Source organism: Microchirus variegatus (assembly GCF_963457635.1).
Source record: "Microchirus variegatus genome assembly, chromosome: 8".
Lineage (NCBI taxonomy): Eukaryota > Metazoa > Chordata > Actinopteri > Pleuronectiformes > Soleidae > Microchirus > Microchirus variegatus.
Genome location: NC_139809.1, coordinates 15,521,465 through 15,542,055, shown reverse-complemented (window position 1 = coordinate 15,542,055; position 20,591 = coordinate 15,521,465). Strand labels below are relative to the sequence as shown.

General features: G+C 38.7%; 1 protein-coding gene across 1 annotated transcript; it reads right to left on the bottom strand.

Annotated features, from left to right (window-relative positions):
• Positions 1-2,227: 2,227 nt before the first annotated feature.
• Positions 2,228-13,379, bottom strand: pex11a (peroxisomal biogenesis factor 11 alpha; the record flags this gene model as incomplete). The annotated part of the gene is made up of 3 exons (XM_083893871.1): positions 2,228-2,796; positions 7,623-7,738; positions 13,324-13,379. The coding sequence occupies 3 exons, from the start codon at positions 13,377-13,379 to the stop codon at positions 2,228-2,230; spliced, it is 741 nt and encodes a 246-aa protein (XP_083749997.1).
• Between the last annotated feature and the right edge of the window lie 7,212 nt (positions 13,380-20,591).

Genomic DNA, 20,591 nt, shown 5'->3' with positions numbered 1-20,591 from the left:
TTGCAGAAGCGTGGTCGGTACCTTTGTTTTCTAAAAAAAACGTGTTTCTCTGCACAGTTCAAAGCATTTCTGTAAAAAATGTCTTAAAGGTTTTGAAGGAGGAGTTCAGTTACTGGATATTTGTTGCGCAAACAGTCGTCTTAATTTTTTCTATTTAGCTTCATTTTCATCCTGTAAGGAGAACCACTCTTGGGAAAAAAAAAAATAAATAATAATAATAATAATTTGCTCCGCTTCACTCCCGTCAACATATTTCTACACTTGGTCGTATTGGGATTTTATTTTTTTGAAGGATTTAAGCAGTTGTTTTCTTTCCGTCTTGGCACATAATCCAAGGATGACGTTTATATTTATTAGCACTGAATACAAATTCCAAACATTTTATTCAAGCAAAAATGTGCCGGTTTTTACTTTACTTTAATTTAATTTAATTTAATTTAATTTAATTTAATTTAATTTAATTTAATTCAAAACAGAATGGTACGGATGAACAAAACATAAACAAAAGTTAAATTGGAGGGCTTTTTATCACTATAGAGTCATGTTGATCAATCTTTATAAAACAATCGTGGTGAAAACACTGTAGGGAAAATATCAACCCTGATTTAAGGATTAATGAAGATAATCTAAGTGGTTTATTTTTTTGGGGGGGGGAGGTTTTGGGGGGGGGGACCAGACCCTTAAATAATTAAAGGGAACTTTTAAGTGCTGAGTGACTGTGAGCAAACTACTGATGGTGCCTTTTCAATCATACAAACAGAGCCGCTGTGTCTCTTACTATGATTGTTGTCATAATAATAAATAATAATAATAATAATAATGATGATACCTTGTGCCAGCAGTATTTTACACCTGTGTAGTTTCACACTGTTCAAAGTGCTTTTATTATTCAAGTCGATTCCAAAATGCCTTGTAAACATGATATAAGGTAATGTTGTTACTGTACAAATTCTTTATTATTTAATAATTAAAATCACTTTTTTTCCTTTCTTTTTTTCCAGTCAAATTATGATTATTATTATTATGATTAAATTTGCCAGGACACTCTTCAAAACTGCATCCGATGTTTGTGCATTTTACTCCTCATATTTCATACATTACATGTGCTTAATTCATTCATTCATTCATCATTCACGTTGGTACTGGAAAAATAAAAGAAATAAATCTATGCCTCCATTGAAATGTGAAACAAAGCTTTTTTTTTTTTTTGCTGCAATTAATCAACCAACCGACCAATGAGGAGAACTAACTTATTTATTGCTTTGTACGTGCGTTTGTTCTTTTCTTTGAGTCTTTTCACGCTAAGTGTGGTGAAAGGGAATGTGTGGAATAATATTTTTGCAATTTCCGACCAGGGCAAAAAGGAAAAAAAACAATAAATGTATACTGTATATATTCAGTAAAACTGGGAATTTAAGCTTCTTTTTTTCCTCTCTCTCGCTCCAGTTAGGTTGTATTCTGTCATTTTCCCCACAAGAGGGCAGTGTTACTTCATCTCTGAATGGAGTCACAATGTTAGAAGACATTTTTGTGTTTATTATTATTAAATAGAGTTTTCTACGGATGAGGATTAGGCCCACACAGGAAAAAAATATTTGAGTTTTGACTTTAAACTCTGAATTCATTCTCGGAATTATGACTTTAAAAACTTAAAATTCTCACTCTGAAAGTCAGAATTCTGTGTTCAAAGTCAGAATTCTGAGAATAAAGTCAGACTTGTGAGTTTTAAAGCCAGAATTCTGAGTATTAACGTCAGAACTCTGAGTTTAAAGTCAGAATTCTAAGAATAAAGTCAGAATTCTGAGAATAAAGTCAGAAGTCTGAGTTTAAAGTCAGAAATTCTGAGTTTAAAGACAATATTCTGAGAATAAAGTCAGAATTCTGAGTTTAAAGTCAGTTTTCCTGTGTGGCCCTAATCCTCTTCCGTAGTTTTCAACGTGACAGTCAACACTTAACAAAAGTTATAATCAACAAGATCAACTGGTGTTTGATCTTTAATATGAATAAATAAATAAATCAACAGTAGTATTACAGATATAAACCTGATTGCTCCCTTTTAAGATCAGTGTTTTAAACTGAATCAATTATTGCTTTGGACTTTGTGTCCAAACATAAAAAAGTCACAGTATGTGCTCACAGTGCGTCGTCTAATCTCATCAGATTGAACTAATCCTTCTTTAAGACTCTTCTGCAGTCGACCTTCTGCAGTTTATCTACACCTTCATTATCATGGCTTGATGCTTAAACTGGGCTTTGTGTAGGTGATAATTCCAATCAGCGAGGACACCAGACCACACAAAGCCACCGTCCCTGCGTCAGACGAGTAAATGCCCAGCTTGTCTAAAGGAATCAAGAGATCACAAACGTTTTTCACCGTGTCCAGGGCGACCGCCGGATGTGATCTCATGCTGTCCAGCAGCAGGAACAGCAGAGCGTCCAGATGGGGAATGACAACCTCGGCCACTTCGGGACTCTCGTTCAGATGCCGGTTCATTTCCTGTCTGAACTGTTTATCTCTGGCTCTCTGCGTCATTAACCGCAGCAGGACGTAAACGTCCCGGGCCAGGCTGACGACCAGCGAGAGGAGGTAGCAGCGGGAGGCGCCGGTGCTCCACGACTTCTTGTTGAGGCCGCGGATAAGCCCGGCGTTTATGGCCCAGATGACATTGTCGCAGATAAAGTAGAGGGCGCGGTTGACGTTGGCGGCGGTGAGGCACAGGCTGAGCACTCGGTCAGAGAGCTGCATGGATCGTTTAGCAGCCTCGATGGAGTTTACCGTGTTCCCCAGCCTGAAGACTAAGAGAGAAAACATGGAGAGGGGGCAGGAATTAATGGAACAGTCCGCAGTGACAAAAAGGACACACTGAAAACAGTAACTTCAATGAATTAAAGCAGAACGATGACGGATTTTTACCCTTATTTAACAGCTTCTAAATGCTTTAAGGCACAAGACCCTAGGTACCTGCTTTAAGATACATCCATCGCTTTATCCTCCACATGAGGGTCTGGGGGTGCCAATCTCAGCTAACCCCAAGGCGATAGGCAGGGGGGGGTCACACCCTGGACAGTATGCCAGTCCAGGTGCTGCAGCTATTAAATATCTTTAAGCCGAAAGCATCCAGTTGCTAACGCTTCTGGCACATGCTAACGTGAACATTGATGTTAGCTGATTTAATGTAGCTTAAATCAGCTACATTAAATAATGTAGATGATTTAATAATAATAATTTTGTAATTTTAATAATAATAATAAAAATAATAATAATATTTTTGTGATGCAAAAACAAAAAAATAAAATATATATATATTATTATTATTTAAAATAAATAAATAAATGTAATCCGATTACTTGAGGAATAATCGGTAGAATACTCGATTACAAAAATATTTGATAGCTAGTTTGCTAATGCAAGCTTGTTTGCTAATGCAGGCTAGCTTGCTAGCTCGCAATTATGTCAGCAGTCATGGGCTTTGTTTGAAAAGTTCATGGGTTCAAACACTAACTAGCTAGGTAGCTAGCTAAACTTCACTCCAAACCCGATTGAAGGTTTTCACTTTTAAACTGTTCTTTTTAAACTCACTTTTGGTTTTCAGCCTTTATTTTAAAAAGTAACTATTATTGGGACTATATTTTGTTCTCATCAAGACCTTTAAAATGATGTATAACACTTATATTCGCCCAAGACGTCTCTTAGGCCTCTTGTGCTCCAAACCCTCGATATAATTTTGAGCGCGTGTTATTGTGTTGCCTGTTGCAGACAGGTTCAAGTGTTTATAAAAAATAAAACAGACAGTATAATTATAGAGATATTTTTCCCCCTCCTTTCATATTCTTCTCATTTTGTGTTGTTTTTATTTATTCTTTCTATGAGGACGTATACATATTTATGTAGGAGCAAACAAGTGTATGTCAGTGAATATGGATTACAACCATGTATTATGATAAGGATTATTATTTATTTTCCGGCCCCAAAAAAAACATTTAATTCAAGTTTGTACTGCTAGACTTCTTCCTTTAAAATGTGCTCTGTTTGTGGGTGAGAGGAGCAGTGGCGAGCATTGTTGCCTCACAGTAAAAAAGTCACCGGTTTGAACCCGGGTTAAGAGGACATTGAATCACGGTGTCAAAGTGAGATTGAATGATTGAACCTGGCTCCAGTTTCCCCGCGACACCCTCGCGTGGAGGATAATGAGTGAGCGATTGCTCTGTGTGTGTGAGCAATACTTCTTTTAAATTAATAAAGATATTTGTGTATGTGCCAAGTGCAGCTGCTTTCAGAAACTTGGGCAACCACGCTCTGCAGAGTTATAAATTGCAGTAATTGTTTTAAACGCTAAAACGGTTCCTGTTGTACATACAGTACACTACTGTTGAAAAGTTTGGGCTCACTTAGAAATGTCCTTATTTTTGAAGGAAAAGCACTTTTTTTTCCAATGAATATAACATTAAATGAATCAGAAATACACTCTAAACATTGTAAATGTGGTAAACGACTATTGTAGCTGACATCTTGTCAATGTCTTAACTATTTTCTATTCATTTTGCAACTCTTTTGATGAATAAAAGTGTGACTTTTTATGGAAAACACCAAAAAAATGGTATAGGCCAGCCCAAACATTTGAACATTGGGTATTTTTTTACATAAATCAACTTCAGGCATCACTGTTTAACCACATTACTGTATGTTGTCACACCAGTTCCTTTCAAGGAAGTTACACGACTTAAACCAGTTTTTTTGTTGCGGCTCCTCTTTGCCTACATTTCTTACTATAAGACACTTGAGAAAAGCACATTATTATATGTTTGACCCGTCTTTCACCTAGAGGCAGTTGACCCACAGAGGATTACCACACCAACAGAGGCTGACCTGTTTCTCAACGGCCCGGTGAACTCCTCCGTTGAGCTCTATTACGAAAAAAACATCAAGGTTTTGCCTTTCAGTCGCTATTATAAATATATATATATATATATAAAACGTTAGAATCCATCAAAAAAAACCTTTAAGCTGTCAAGGCCAGACTTGCGTCAGTGCAGTCAACCAAACAGAGACTGTGCTCACTCAAATTGTAGGAAATCATGACAGACGTCAAATCTGATCTGAGTGCATGAAGACGTGTGGATGGCAGAGAGGGGGAAAAACAGCTAAATTCATACTTAAGCGTGGCAAGGTAATTGTTTGTTTGTTTGTATGAATAAAACTACACCGCACACAAAACTACACATAAAAAATAACTTTTTAAATGTGAGTCTTTTCTCCACGCGAGCAGTAAATCATTGTGTGGACAAAACAAGACAATGTCAGAACATCGCCCTTTCACTTTTGGGAAAAACCAAATCAATATTTTGTGACATTTTATGGACCCAAAACAACACTGTTATCGATTTATCAAGAAAGGAAACAACAGATTAACAACAGCGGTTGTAAAAGGAAAAAGAAAATAAAGAAATACAAACGTGGCATATGAGGTTGAACAGTGAGCGCGAAAAGCTAAAAGTGCAAGATTTCTCATAAAGTGAATAAAGTATGTGTACTGGTGAACGTGGATGGCGCATCACAACGTAGATTTTTCTCCATCATTATCCCACCGTGAACGCCCTCTTCTTCTACATCTGCCCAGGTTTCCCTCATTTATTTGAGCAGCGCCGCCATGAGGAGACATGAAGTAGTGACGCCCAGCGAGTAAAAGTTTACTTTAGATATATACGATGTATCACCAAATCAATATTTTCACCCACCCCTATTGAATATATCGTCGGCATATACAGTAACAGATGTTTTCAGTGTTTTTGGAGAAAGTTGTTAAGGAGGAACGTTATTTAATCTGCTTTAAACCTATAACCTGAACAAAATGCTTCAGTTAAAAAGAATTCAGTGGCTAATGTTTAGGCCATGGGTGTCAAACTCTGGCCCGCGGGCCAAATTTGGCCCGTCGTGTAATTTCATTTGGCCCTTGAGGCAATATCAAATTAACATTAGAGCTGGCCCACCGGTATTATACAGGGGCACCGCCGCTGCCTCAGCTCCGCACCCAAGCTGCTCAATTGCTCTCCATGTTCGGCAGCACTTATCTATGTAAGCAACTTTTCTCCTCAATGAAGATGACGAAAACATCTCACAGGATACGTCTGACTGATGAACACCTTCGTTCGATAATGAAGGTTGCCTCAGCTCAAAGCCTGAACCCCGACATTAATGAACTAGCATCCAAGAAAAGATGCCAGGTATCTGTCTTGGGCACATCAGATTAGATCAGTGTGTCGCAAACTGAGCAGTAAAAAGGCCCGAATGGTTGATTTATTCATTGTTATTTTATTTTCAAATTTATTAGCTTGTGGAAAAAGTTAATGTTGATATTTACCTCAGAAGGCTGCAAATAGAAAAGAGGCATTCAATTTTTTATTTAATATCCCATTGATGTTTTTTGAAAGTTGATTTTGCACTATTGAGTTATATAAGCGTTGCTTGTTCCATATTCAGTGTTAAAGCAAATCAGTGTAGCAAACTGAGCAATAATTAACGTTTTATTCATGCTCTTTCTCTTGCTACTTCAAGGCTTGAATGTTTGATTCATTCATTATTGTTATTTTATTTTCAAATTTATTATTAGCCTGTGGAAAAAGTTTATCTTGATATTTGCCTCAGAAGGCTGCAAATAGAAAAGAGGCATTCATTTTTTATCCATCCATTATCTACCGCTTATCCTGTATTTAGGGTGCATTCAATTTTTATTTAAATTTTATTTGATATGCCATTGATATTTTTTAATTATTATTATTATTATTTGAAACTCGATTTTGCATGTCACTATAAAGTTATATAAGCCTTGCTTGTTCAATTTTCAATGCAAAACTTGTTTGGGTCTCTATTAAAAGGTTAATTTGTTCAACCTTGGCCCGCGGCTTTGTTCAGTTTTAAATTTTGGCCCACTCTGTATTTGAGTTTGACACCCCTGGTTTAGGCCATCATTGCATATGTCTGTCTCCATGTGTTACATTTTCCCTCCTTTTTTTAAAGAACTACAAGTTTTTAAAAACAAGTTTACTTACATATATTACAAACAAATAGTGTGGACAGGTTTTTGTCAATTTTTTCCCCAATTGCTAGATTAGGCTAAATACCTAGCTAGCGTGCAGTTTGTATGGTAATTAAACACTCAAAAATACTGATCAAATGATCACGACAAGCTAACTCAAAGCTAGCAAGTTTGCTAATGCAAGCTAGTTTGCTAGCTCATGATTGCGTCAGCAGTCATGGGCTTTGTTTATAAAGTTCATGAGTTCAGAGTTCAAAAGCTAACTAGCTAGGTAGCTGCGGCAAACCGGTGACCTGCGGCAATTACAAATGTTTACTTTTTTGTCCGATTAAGCCCAGATATACTGTATTTAGACACAATTGCTAAAAATCACGCTACATTTTCTTTGCATTATTGACCATGGAACCTCAGTGTTATGTAATTATTATCCACTAAAATGTGACATACAGGTTAAGGTTTATTTGCTTTACGGACAAATATTAGATGTTTGGTTTTCCCCAAGACCCAAAAAATAGTGGCTTAGAATAACGGGCAACTGCTGTGAAAGCACAGATTTCCCTCTTTTCCTATTTACAGTGTCACACTCACCTTTCCGTCCAGCGTTCAGACTGGCCTCCAGACTCTTGAGTTTGGACACCAGGTCTTTTTTGTTGGAGTCGCTCCTGAGCAGATATGTCGACAGCGCGCACGCGAACTGAGCCGCTCTGAAAAACAGGAAGAGGACGGAAATTAAACGTCTTAAAGACGCGATTCTTAAAACGGTACGTGTGGTTGGAGGACAATCAGAAATACTGTTCTACTGTATAGACCAGGGTATGTGATCAGAGTGCATCTCTCACTCCATCTCAATCTAACTTCACAATACCAGTGTGTGAAGTGTACGCTACCGTTCAAAAGTTTGGGCTCACTTAGAAATGTCCTTATTTGTTAAAGGAAAAGCTCTTTTTTTCAATAACTATAACATTAAATGAATCAGAAATACACTCTATACATTGTTAATGTGGTAAACGACTATTCTAGCTGCAAACGTCTGGTTTTTAATGGAATATGTACATAGGTGTATAGAGGCCCATTTCCAGTGTTCTAATGGTACATTGTGTTTGCTAATGGCGTTAGAAGGCTATTGGATGATAAGAAAACCCTTGTGCAATGATGTTAGCACAGCTGAAAACAGTTTAGCTGGTTCTTTGACGAAATAAAAATCATTATTTCTAATCTTGACTATATTTTCTATTCATTTTACAACTCTTTTGATGAATAAAAGTGTCACTTTTAATGGAAAAGACATAAAAATTGTAAAGGTGACACCAAACTTTTGAACGGTAGTGTATGTGAAGAAGAAGAGAGCAAACAATTATCTTAATTTTACATCAGCTGCCTCCTGTGAAAAGGTAGTACTTGCTATAAAAAGTTGTTTTTATTCTGCATTTGTCAAAATGCATTCGTCACACTCTCACAGCTCTTGACACCGTCAGTAAAAAGAGAAGTTTTTAAGGATGAACCCACTCGTGAATCATTCATCATTGCTTTCACAGAGAAATAAAAAAAAATAAAAAAATACTGTATCACAACTTTATAAAAAAAACAAAAAAAAACTTTTGACAGCTGCTGAAGTGTCGGGGAGAAAATGTGACAAAAATATTTATGATAAGATGAAAATAATTCCAAAAGCCGAGTTTAATCTATGCTGAAATCCTACAGTCTTATAACCAAATGGACACGCAGGGAGCGGCTTTGGAGTGATTTTGTTTAGATTCGTGGATCAGGAAGACAGAAGAGCGGCAAAGAAAGTTAACTGCATCCGAACACGCTCTGTCAGGCAAAACTTTCAGACCTGACAGAGGGAGGAGCCTTAGCGGGGGCGGAGACAAGAGATGTTTATCCCATCAAATGATTTCGTAAACTTTCCATGGACGCTTTTGTCTATGCGTTTTCAGTCGTACTTCAATCCGTTTGCAGTCGCCTCGCTTTACTAGCTCAATGTCGCTCTTGCGTTTGTCTCTTTTTTACGTGACACAAATCACTTCCTGTGTGCAGCATAGAAATGTCCACTCCAAACACTGCTATAATGAGAAATACTGAGATCGTCGAAAGTAATGGATTTTGCCAATACAGGGTTCCCACACCTTGGTGGACATGAAATTCAAGGACTTTTCAAGGTCTTTCCAGGACAAATTCCGTCAAATTCAAGGACTGAATGTGCCGTCACAGCTTAAGATGGGAGGGCAACTTGTAAGAGCCGCTTTTGCCCCATGATGGCGTCCACTTTTATCAATTTGCAGCACGGCTCTACAGTCTGGACAAGTGACTGTCCTTGGGATCTTGGTCAAAGTCAGTCTTTGTAATTTTTTCTTTGGCGAGACAGAGGCATCTTGGAATTTGCATTTCCCAGGTGTCACGTCATTATTCGCTCTCTCTTGCTTAGGGTTACTCGTCGTAGCTCATTGCTCCATGTTGAATCTCAATGAGACGGTGGACAGCGTCCACAACAACACTGGTAATTACAAAACCATAAATATCAACTTAAAGGTTGCCATATGTAAGAATGTGGCCGAAAATGGTTAATACATTCCAATTCAAAATACCGAGGTCTTTTAGGTTTCGTTTTCTGACGTGACTGGCAACCCGTGGTTGCTCGGCAGCTGAGACTCTACTGACTGTAATGATTGGCAGACGGCGGTAGGTGGCGCCACATGCCAAAACATGATTTCAAAACATAAACATGATTTGCAGATATTCAATGCAAATATTTTGGCTGTACTGATGTTGTTGGTGGGTTCAGTATGTTTTAAGAACATTATTCCTGAGTCTCTGTGACATATTAGGAGGATTTTATGGCCAGTTGCTTTAGATTTATTACATAATGCACCTTTAACGTCGTTCTTGCATAAAATTCAAGCACTTTTAAAGACCCCATGTCTATTTAGGGCAAGTTTTCAAAACCTTTCAAGGCCCTTGACAACCACAATCTTGACAAAACCATGTTAATATTTAAAAGTTAGACACTAAATGGCTGTAAAATGATAAAACTGGGACACTTCAGTGAGTATACTGACACTGAAATAATCTCTGTGAAGGTTTTCAGTCGTCAGGGTTACTCACTGGTCACTTTATTAGGTACACCTGTTTATAGTGAGCCAATCAGCTGAGTGCATGTAGGCATGAAGAAGTGGTCCAAACGACCTGCAGAAGTTCACACGTGTTGGACACGAGAACAGGGATGAAAGGTGATATAGGTGAACACGGCATCGCAGTCGCCGTGTTTTCAGGCTCTTTGTCACGCACACCACTTCCACCTCCACCGTCTCCAGGGAGTTTTACAGAGATGTGCAGAACATCACTTTGTTGACGCCAGAGGTCAGGAGGAGAGTGACCAGACAATTATAGACCATATAGAAAGTCAACAATACCCGAAAATAACCACTTGTTAGGACCAAGGTTGGTGGGAAAACATCTCTGAAACCACCTCAGACTTTCAGCAGAAGACCTCTAAACTCCTGAGGGCAGACAATATAGTATTTGACCAATTATTTTTGCCGCCTTGACTTTCTTTATTGTTAAAGCTCACATAGAGTGGTCCTGTTGCACATATAGTTATGGAGGTCTACTTAGATACATTAACTTGTTTTTATGGTCAAAAACCTCCTAGTTGCTGTAAAAGAGCCGATAGAAATCCTCTTTTCTGACGGTGTTCCACAGCCGTGAGATTTGAGAATCAACTCTCACACCCAGAAGACAGAGGCCGTTTTTAAATATCCATACTTGTGCGTACTTGTCCATACTTGCGTACTCCCGTACTTGTGAAAACGACATCAGCCTCAGTCCAAGTTCTGTTCCAATTCTCAAGAACGCGAGCAGCGAGTACGGTTCTCATACCTGGAAGTGTTCTCGCTCCGCCCATTTTACCAAGTATGCATCGGGTGGTGACTTGAGCGTACTTGGGAAAGCCATATATCCCAGAATGCATTTCGGCGGAACATAGCAGGATAAAATACAAATATAAAACTGAAATAAATATATTTCTGTGTCCCGGAACAAAGTTTTGAAATCATTTGAGGCGAGAAATCAGTCATTTAGAATCCAAACATGTGGTTTGTGTAATAAGATATGACGTATTTATAGTATGACAGCGGTGCTGTCGGAGGTGAGCAGCTCCGCCTCTGCGAACGTTCGGTGCTCACAGCGCCCGGGACAGAGCAGCGTTACCTCAGCCTGTCCTGATGAAATGATCCGCTGGTTCAGACGGCTCCGTCATTACATAGTTGGTGTGATCGATAGATTTGTTGTTGACATGTTGTTTTGTTTTTAATGCAAACGTTTTGACCTGACAGTGTGAACTTTTGTTTAATATTAATGTTTCATTTATTGTAACTTTGAATTTTAGATTTATATTAAAGTCGCACTGTCATTGTATATGTATTGACATATAATGGACACATTTATAGTGTATATATAGTGTAATATATATATAGTGTAATAACAACAATTTATGTATTTATTCAAAGTATTTTATATGTTCATCAACACTGTAGGTGGCGGTAATGAGGCTTAAGTGCTTCGCGCCACCCGCCATTCAAACAGTAGAACAAGGAAGTTTGCTGCTGTTCCAATTGAAGAATCGTGCTTGTGTACTCCCGTGCTTGGCAAGTATGTTCTTCAGTCTTACTTCTCAAGTATGTACTTTCCAAGTAAGCAAGAACATACTGGCATACTTGGGTATTGAGAAACGGCCAGAGTCTTGTGATTGGCCAGTACCCGGAAGTGACATATTCAGCACACCCGCTCTCAGAAGCACAGCTCCCCCCTCTGGAACGGTGGATGCACTGCTACTCATTATCAAAACATTGTTTTAACAGTGTTTAAAAATAGCTTCTTCACGACTCCCCGCCACAGTCCCTTTTATGACTTCGACCCGGAGTCAGACCCAGAGTCAGAAGACACTGTTGCTCGTGAAACACCTCCACAACGGACGTTATTCTTCTTCTGTGGTTCAATGTACACAACCGGATGTACCCGGACTAGTGCCCGGAATAGGAGGATCTGCTGTTCCAGAGAACCGGTGTTTACGTAACCGGACCGGGTTTTATAAGAGATCTCACTGAGCCTGAGATTACAATACAACACAGCGTTCTCAGCAGTGGCTGAATTGTTTGTTTCGAAACTTCAGGGCTTCATAAACGAGGTAATGACGCAGATACACACTAAAAAACAGCAGGGATGTGGTTATGGAGGCAAATTGTATTTCTACTTGAATAATACAAATAAAATGTACTCTAGAAGGGACAATTAAGTGAAAATATGCTAATATTTACTGATTTACAACAATTTCTATGTCATTAAACTGCATTAAAATGTATTTTCAGGCAATGTTGTTTGTTATTTTGCAAGTATGTTCTTCAGTCTTACTTCTCAAGTATGTACTTTCCAAGTAAGCAAGAACATACTGGCATACTTGGGTATTGAGAAACGGCCAGAGTCTTGTGATTGGCCAGTACCCGGAAGTGACATATTCAGCACACCCGCTCTCAGAAGCACAGCTCCCCCCTCTGGAACGGTGGATGCACTGCTACTCATTATCAAAACATTGTTTTAACAGTGTTTAAAAATAGCTTCTTCACGACTCCCCGCCACAGTCCCTTTTATGACTTCGACCCGGAGTCAGACCCAGAGTCAGAAGACACTGTTGCTCGTGAAACACCTCCACAACGGACGTTATTCTTCTTCTGTGGTTCAATGTACACAACCGGATGTACCCGGACTAGTGCCCGGAATAGGAGGATCTGCTGTTCCAGAGAACCGGTGTTTACGTAACCGGACCGGGTTTTATAAGAGATCTCACTGAGCCTGAGATTACAATACAACACAGCGTTCTCAGCAGTGGCTGAATTGTTTGTTTCGAAACTTCAGGGCTTCATAAACGAGGTAATGACGCAGATACACACTAAAAAACAGCAGGGATGTGGTTATGGAGGCAAATTGTATTTCTACTTGAATAATACAAATAAAATGTACTCTAGAAGGGACAATTAAGTGAAAATATGCTAATATTTACTGATTTACAACAATTTCTATGTCATTAAACTGCATTAAAATGTATTTTCAGGCAATGTTGTTTGTTATTTTGGTGATAAACTGCTTAGCTAGGATGTATGGGAGTAAGAAGTACAGTATGCAGAGTTAGGGAGTGAGGGAAAATGTAAATATTAGTTCTACACGCTGATCAAATACTTTATATTCAATCCTGATAAAATGTTAAAGATCTTACTTCTCGCGTGGTCACGTCACTTACCTAAACACGCGATCTTTCCCTTGATTTTGACTCGTGAATTTCAGAACGGTGTCCATGGTGGAGACGAACTAGAACAGTTCGTTCTATTTCGGCGTCACTCCTCTTCCTCCTCCTCCTCCTCCTCCTCCGTCGCAACCTGTTCGTCTGTCAACTTTACCTGTGAACTTTCAACAACTTCTTTACGTCAGTGTTTCGTCCACACTTGCGCTTTAAAACCAAACAGTTCTTTTTTAAAAAACGAACTTATTATTCCACTTCCATGCTTCCGAGCTCGTGTTGCTTCACTTGCTAACTCACGGAGAGACCGGGGCCGCCGGGAGGGGGGGGCGGAGAAACCAAACGTGCTTGTTTCACTACAGACACATTTTTCAGACGGACCACAAGCCCGAATGGGGACGGTTTTTGCGGACGGACCAGAATGTAAGCACTGGTCACTATGGTAATTTTCTTCTTCCTAAACTTCCTAATTTTTCACAATTAGGAAGTTAAAAGCAGGCTTTTAACACTTCGTTATTCATACATTTTGTATAATTTCATAACAAATAAGAGATTTTTAAAATAGTTTTTATCTATACAAAAGCAATTCTGTGGTTTTGTCCTCTTTTACATTCCGTTACTTTTTAGTCGTTTTTAGTCAAACAATGTTTGTTGTGATACTCTTTAAAATGTCTATTGATATTCCTGCTTGTTTGAAAGTTCTGGATTATTTTGTTTTTAATATTTTATTTTTTTAAAAGCCTAACAAAATACAAGGATTAGGAAATTAACGATAGCTAAACATACACACTGTGCTACATACACAGCATATATTCAATTATATTATTATAATGGGATAATGTTTAATAATATCATTCATATAAAAAATAAGTTGAACATGAATCCACTTTGACCAGGTTTAAACATTTTAAAATACAGTTGATACAGTGATATATGGAAAAAGTAAGTATTGTAAATAAAATAAAAAAATCTGTAATATGTTTATTTAAAAGAAAGTAACACAAAAACATACAAAAATATTTAAATGTGAAAACAAATCTTATCCAAAACCTTAATGTCGCAAGTTATATGAAGTTATGTATACCTTGTACCGTCTCTTGCCACTTATTTACTTTTTCCAACTTCTAGTTATTTGCTTAGTTATTAAGTAAGTAAGAGTTTTATAAATCAATATGACAATAACTCTGTGGTATGGATTGTCTGTAGCTATATATATTAATATATATACGTCCGTCTGTCTATTTTGTGTATTCTGTAAAATAAATAAACAGCATTGCACTATGCACTGTATAAAATAAATGTGCCATCAAAAGGGCTCATAAGCAGTCGATATTATTATGTCAAGGTCATTTACATGTTTCATCCCATCCCTGCCACAGCATCACTGGTACGGGAAGTGATTCATATTTATATACAGCTATATTTCACATCCTCGGCAGAGGTGACCTTATCTACAAAGAAGCTCTTCGCTCCATTTGAGCTTCACTTTCAAAGACGTGGTTCATGCGGTGGTCAGTGAGTGAGTGGACAGTCGTTCTCATACCTGCCTTCCACTTTACAAATGAGAGAATATAAGAAAATGATGATTATGAAGCAGTTAGTTAATATAGATGTTTCTTGCACTGATCAACAACCACAAAAATGACTGAATATTAAAGGCCAAAAACAGTTATTACATTCAAATTCAAAATACCGAGGTCTTTTAGGTTTTGTTTTCTGACGTAATTGGCAACCTCAGCAGCTGAGACTCTACTGACTGCAATGATTGGTAGACGGCGGTAGGTGGCGCCACATACCAAACCATGATTTCAAAACACAAACATGATTTGCAGTCTGCAAAATATTTGTTTTAATGCAAATATTTTGTCTGTACTGTTGTTGTTGGTGAGTTTAGTTTGTTATATGAACATTATTCCTGAGTCTCTGTGACATATTAGGAGGATTTTATGGCCAGTTGCTTTACATTTATTACATAATGCACCTTTAAGTACAGCTGGAGTTATAAATAACGTGGCGTTAACATTCATATTCATTTTTAAATCAATAAAGACAGATGTGAATATAATCGACACACACACACACACACACAGGCAATGACAATATAGATGTAAAGGCCAAAGGTGAAAATAAAAGTGAAGTGTTTTATTTAAGTGTAAATGGGAGCAGATGTGATCGTTAGTGTGTGTGTGTGTGTGTGGGAAGATGATCCATAATCCAGGGGCTCTCACCTCGACTGCAGAACAGCTGAGGTCTTGTTTCAAAAGACTTGAGCCCCTCGGGGATGAAAAACAGACAGAGTGTAGGAGTCCACTCACAGCTTTACAGAAACTTAAAATCAAGAGGAGAAAGACGAAGTTGTTGAAAGTCTTTCTGTCCACCGGCCAACGTCTGCTTTGTCCTTGTCTCTGAGACTGAGAGCGAGAAGTGTCGGCGAGCTCTAGTTATTTTTGAAAAAAGCAATTCCCGCGAGGTCCATCGCCGTTGTCGATACTGAGGCTGTGTGTGTGTGTGTGTGTGTGTGTGTGTGTGTGTGTGTGTGTGTGTGTGTGTGTGTGTGTGTGTGTGTATACCACTGTGTGAACATGTTGTTATGAAAAATCCAATATTCAAGGACTTTTTCTTTCCCTCACAATAGAAACACAATGTGATCAGTGTAACTTGTCCACGACTCACTTTCCAAAAAGATTAAAAGAAATGTAACTGCACCCACGGCCATCGACGATGTATTTTCAGTATGACTAACGAGTCTCCGCAAGAAAACAGTTTTTTAAACTTTTTTTTAATAAATGAGGGAACAGCTTCAGCTACAAAACTGTCCTCGGTGTATTATATTATACAGTGGATTAAAGATAAATCCTCATGGTCTTAGTTTTATTTACCCCATGCAATTTCTGATTTTGTGCAGAGATGAAGAACGACTTTTAAAGACTATTCTATCTCATAGGAACTAGACTCTCTAGACTAGGACTTAATTTGTTGATTAAAAAAAAAAAAAAGTTGAGGACAGGTGAATGATGAGGACAGGTGATTGATAACAGGTGAATGATGAGGACAAGTGAATGATGAGGACAGATTAATGTTGAGGACAGGTGAATGATGAGGACAGGTGAATGATAACAACAGGTGAATGATGAGGACAAGTGAATGATGAGGACAGATTAATGTTGTGGACAGGTGAATGATGAGGACAAGTGAATGATAACAACAGGTGAATGATGAGGACAAGGGAATGACGAGGACAGATTAACGTTGAGGACAGGTGAATGATAACAACAGGTGAACGTTGAGGACAGGTGAATGTTGGGGACAGTTGAATGATGAGGACAGGTGAATGATGAGGACAGGTGAATGATAACAACAGGTAAATGTTGAGGACGGGAATGTTGAGGACAGGTGAATGTTGAAGACTGGTGAATGATGAGGACAGGTGAGTGATAATGACAGGTGAATGATAACGACAGGTAAATGTTGAGGACAGGTGAATGATAATGGACGGGGAATGTTGAGGACAGGTGAATGTTGAAGACTGGTGAATGATGAGGACAGGTGAATGATGAGGACAGGGGAATGTTGAGGACAGGTGAATGATGAGGACAGGTGAATGATGAGGACAGGGGAATGTTGAGAACAGGTGAATGATGAGGACAAGTAAATGATGAGGAAAGATTAATGTTGAGGACAGGTGAATGATAATGACAGGTGAATGATGAGGACAGGTGAATGATGAGGAAAGATTAATGTTGAGGACTGGTGAATGATAACGACAGGTGAATGATAATGACAGGTGAATGATGAGGACAGGTGAATGATGAGGACAGGTGAGTGATGAGGACAGGTGAATGTTGAAGACAGGTGAATGATAACGACAGGTGAATGATGAGGACAGGTGAAGGTTGAAGACTGGTGAATGTTGAGGACAGGGGAATGATGAGGAAAGGTGAATGTTGAAGACTGGTACATTTTTTCCACGAGTATCTCAGGAAATGCTCCAAAAAATCTCTAAAGATGAAAGTACAGATCAATAATGCAGGTACAAAGAGATAAACGCTGCTTCAAAGAAGCGTCATTTATTTTTAATGACACGTTCCAGTCTCGTAATCTGCTTACACGAGGATGAACAACACCTTTATTTACACTCGACAACCTCAATCAACACAAACAATTACAGCAATCACGGCGACATCCACCTTTTACAAATCACCTGGTTGGAAGAAAAACACTGTCAGATATAATCTGTGTCCTTAATTCACACCTCTGGGAATCTGACGTGACTGAAAACAGGTCATTATCTCTGATTTCATCACCTCGCGACGTCTTACTCATACTTTTTTTAAATCCCACAAATCCAATTTGTCGTCGCTCCACGTTTGAATCTCGTGAAACTTAAATATAATCTGAAGTTGGCAGCATAGTCTGAGACTCACGATCGACCCTGAATGCAAAATGAGTTCAGAAGTTTAGTTTATTTCTGTGTCTTTTTTTTTGTTTGTTTGTTTCAAATTCAAATCTCCCAAACCTCAGGGGGGTTTTCTTGGTGATGCACATGGAAAAAACACAACAAAAGGGCTGTTGTGAGATTTTATTACTGACTGGCTTTTGGGTTTTACTTAATCCTTGAGACTATACCTTCTGCCAAGTAAGTGGGTTTTTCACCATCTTGGTTTTTCTCAACAGACTTATGCAAATTTAAATTCAGAGCCCACTTATACTTCTGTACAGATGAAGACATTTTTTAACATCGGCGTTTTTATAATATAACATAACGTTGTGTGTATCGTGTTCGTCCTGATGAACTTTGTGCAGATTATCGTGGGGTGGTTCATTTGACTTGTTCTGTTCTTCGCCGCCCACCGTACAAAACCGTAGCAACGCGATTGAAGTGGAGCAGCAACCAAATAATCTGCATTTTTCCAGCGGAGGAGCCACGACAAAAGGAATGCAGATAAGATGTCAGACTGCGTTCACACTCTAAACTGCCAGCACAGTCACTTACCCTCAGGCCACAGATCCATGATGACTCAATTTCAGGCGCTGAAAGAGCCGTGTCAAGACGTGTGCCAACATCCATCACACTCAGCGATGGATGATATCCACTCACTGGCCACTTTATTAGGTACACGGGACACTTAAGGTCTCTAAATCTGCTCTAAAATGTATAATTAAATAGGCACAAATTACAAATTACATTCAAACCACTTTCTGATGACTGTGTGTTCCTAATAAAGTGGCCAATGAGTGTATAGTATAACTTACACCAGCAGTCTCAAAAGTTGTATTTTTTCATTAGTTTTGAAATGTTGTTTTTAAAATGAGTTAGATTTAATTATAGAACAGGTTTGCTACAGTTTGTATTTGTAAATGCTTCGTTTTTTTAAAAAAAACTTCGACTCAAAAACATAATAATGCTAGATTATACCCTGGCTATATTATGGCCTCAGTCACTTTAACACCAGAGTATAAATTATATAGGCCAGACGATACCACTCTAGGTCAGAATATACCCCTCTGTGCCAGACTATACTCCTCTAGGCCAGAATATACTACTCTAGGCCAGACTATACCCCTATAGGCCAGAATATACCCCTATAGGCCAGACTATACCACTCTAGGCCAGAATATACCCCTCTAGGCCAGACTATACCCCTATAGGGCAGACTATACTCCTTCAGGCCAGACTATACACAGCTAGACCAGAATATACTTCTCTAGACTAGACTATACCCCTCAAGACTGGAATACACTCCTCTAGGTCATAATATACTCCTCTATGCCAGACTATACTCTAGGCCAGACTATACAACTCTAGGCCAGACTATAGTCCTCTAGGCCAGACTATACAACTCTAGGCCAGACTATACTCCTCTAGGCCAGACTATACAACTCTAGGCCAGACTATAGTCCTCTAGGCCAGAATATACTCCTCTAGGCCAGAATATACTCCTCAAGACTAGAATATACTCCTCTAGGCCAGAATATACCCCTCAAGACTAGAATATACTCCTCTAGGTCAGAATATACCCCTATTGGACAGACTATACTCTAGGCCAGAATATACCCCTCAAGACTAGAATATACTCCTCCAGGCCAGACTATACCCCCCTAGATCAGACTATACCCCACTATACCCCTCTAGGCCAGACTATACTCCTCTATACCAGAATATACTCCTCTAGACCAGACTATACTCCTTCAGGCCAGACTATACTCCTTCAGGCCAGACTATACTCCTCTAGACTAGAATATACCCCTCTATGCCAGACTATACAACTCTAGGCCAGAATATACCCCTCTAGGCCAGACTATACAACTCTAGGCCAGAATATACCCCTCTAGGCCAGACTATACAACTCTAGGCCAGAATATACCCCTCTAGGCCAGACTATACAACTCTAGAGCAGACTATACTCCTCTAGACTAGAATATACCCCTCTAGGACAGACTATACCGCTCAAGACTAGACTATACTCCTCAAGGCCAGAATATACCCCTCTAGGCCAGACTATACTCCTTCAGGCCAGACTTTACACTGCTAGACCAGACTATACTCCTCTAGGCCAGACTATACCCTTCAAGACTAGAATATACTCCTTTAATCCAGAAAAAGCTGAATTCTTGTTTGTTATTTTGCCAAATAAATAACAAAAATATTTTTAGTTTTCATGACACGTGGTCCAGCAAATCTGTTTGTTCTCTTAAATGCCATGAAAACAGTCATAGTACTTTCCCATATCTACGAAAGTGATTGTGACTCACTTTTCACATTTCTGTCTCACTAAATAAAATAATGCTTACAGCTCATCCTTAAAAGTTTGCGGGAGCAGAGCCAGAGTCAATCCCTGTGTTTGTTTTTGTTCAGTTTTTTTAATGTACAGTATATTCTGCAAAACTGTACAGAAACTTGGCCTATCAATAGATTACTGAGTCTGAGCCTTTTGCAAAAAAAAATTAAAAAAAATCAATGACTAGTAATTTCCCTTGACATTTCCAGCAACAGTTTACCAACAGAAATTATTTACAGGGATTAAGTTTGAAAGAGAAAAATAATCAATGGCACTTTTCGATGTCAGAGATAAAATAAACACACCTCTCCTTCATGATGCCATTGCTGTGCTTGCAGCCTCCTGTACAGGAGAATCTGCCCTTCGCAGGCTGTTATAGACATTAAAAAATATGCAAACCATCCACCCACGTATAGAAAAATAACCTTTGGTGTGAAGGATATTGAGTGTGTGTGGTTGTGACTGTGCCTCTGCAGCCGCTCCATCCATTTC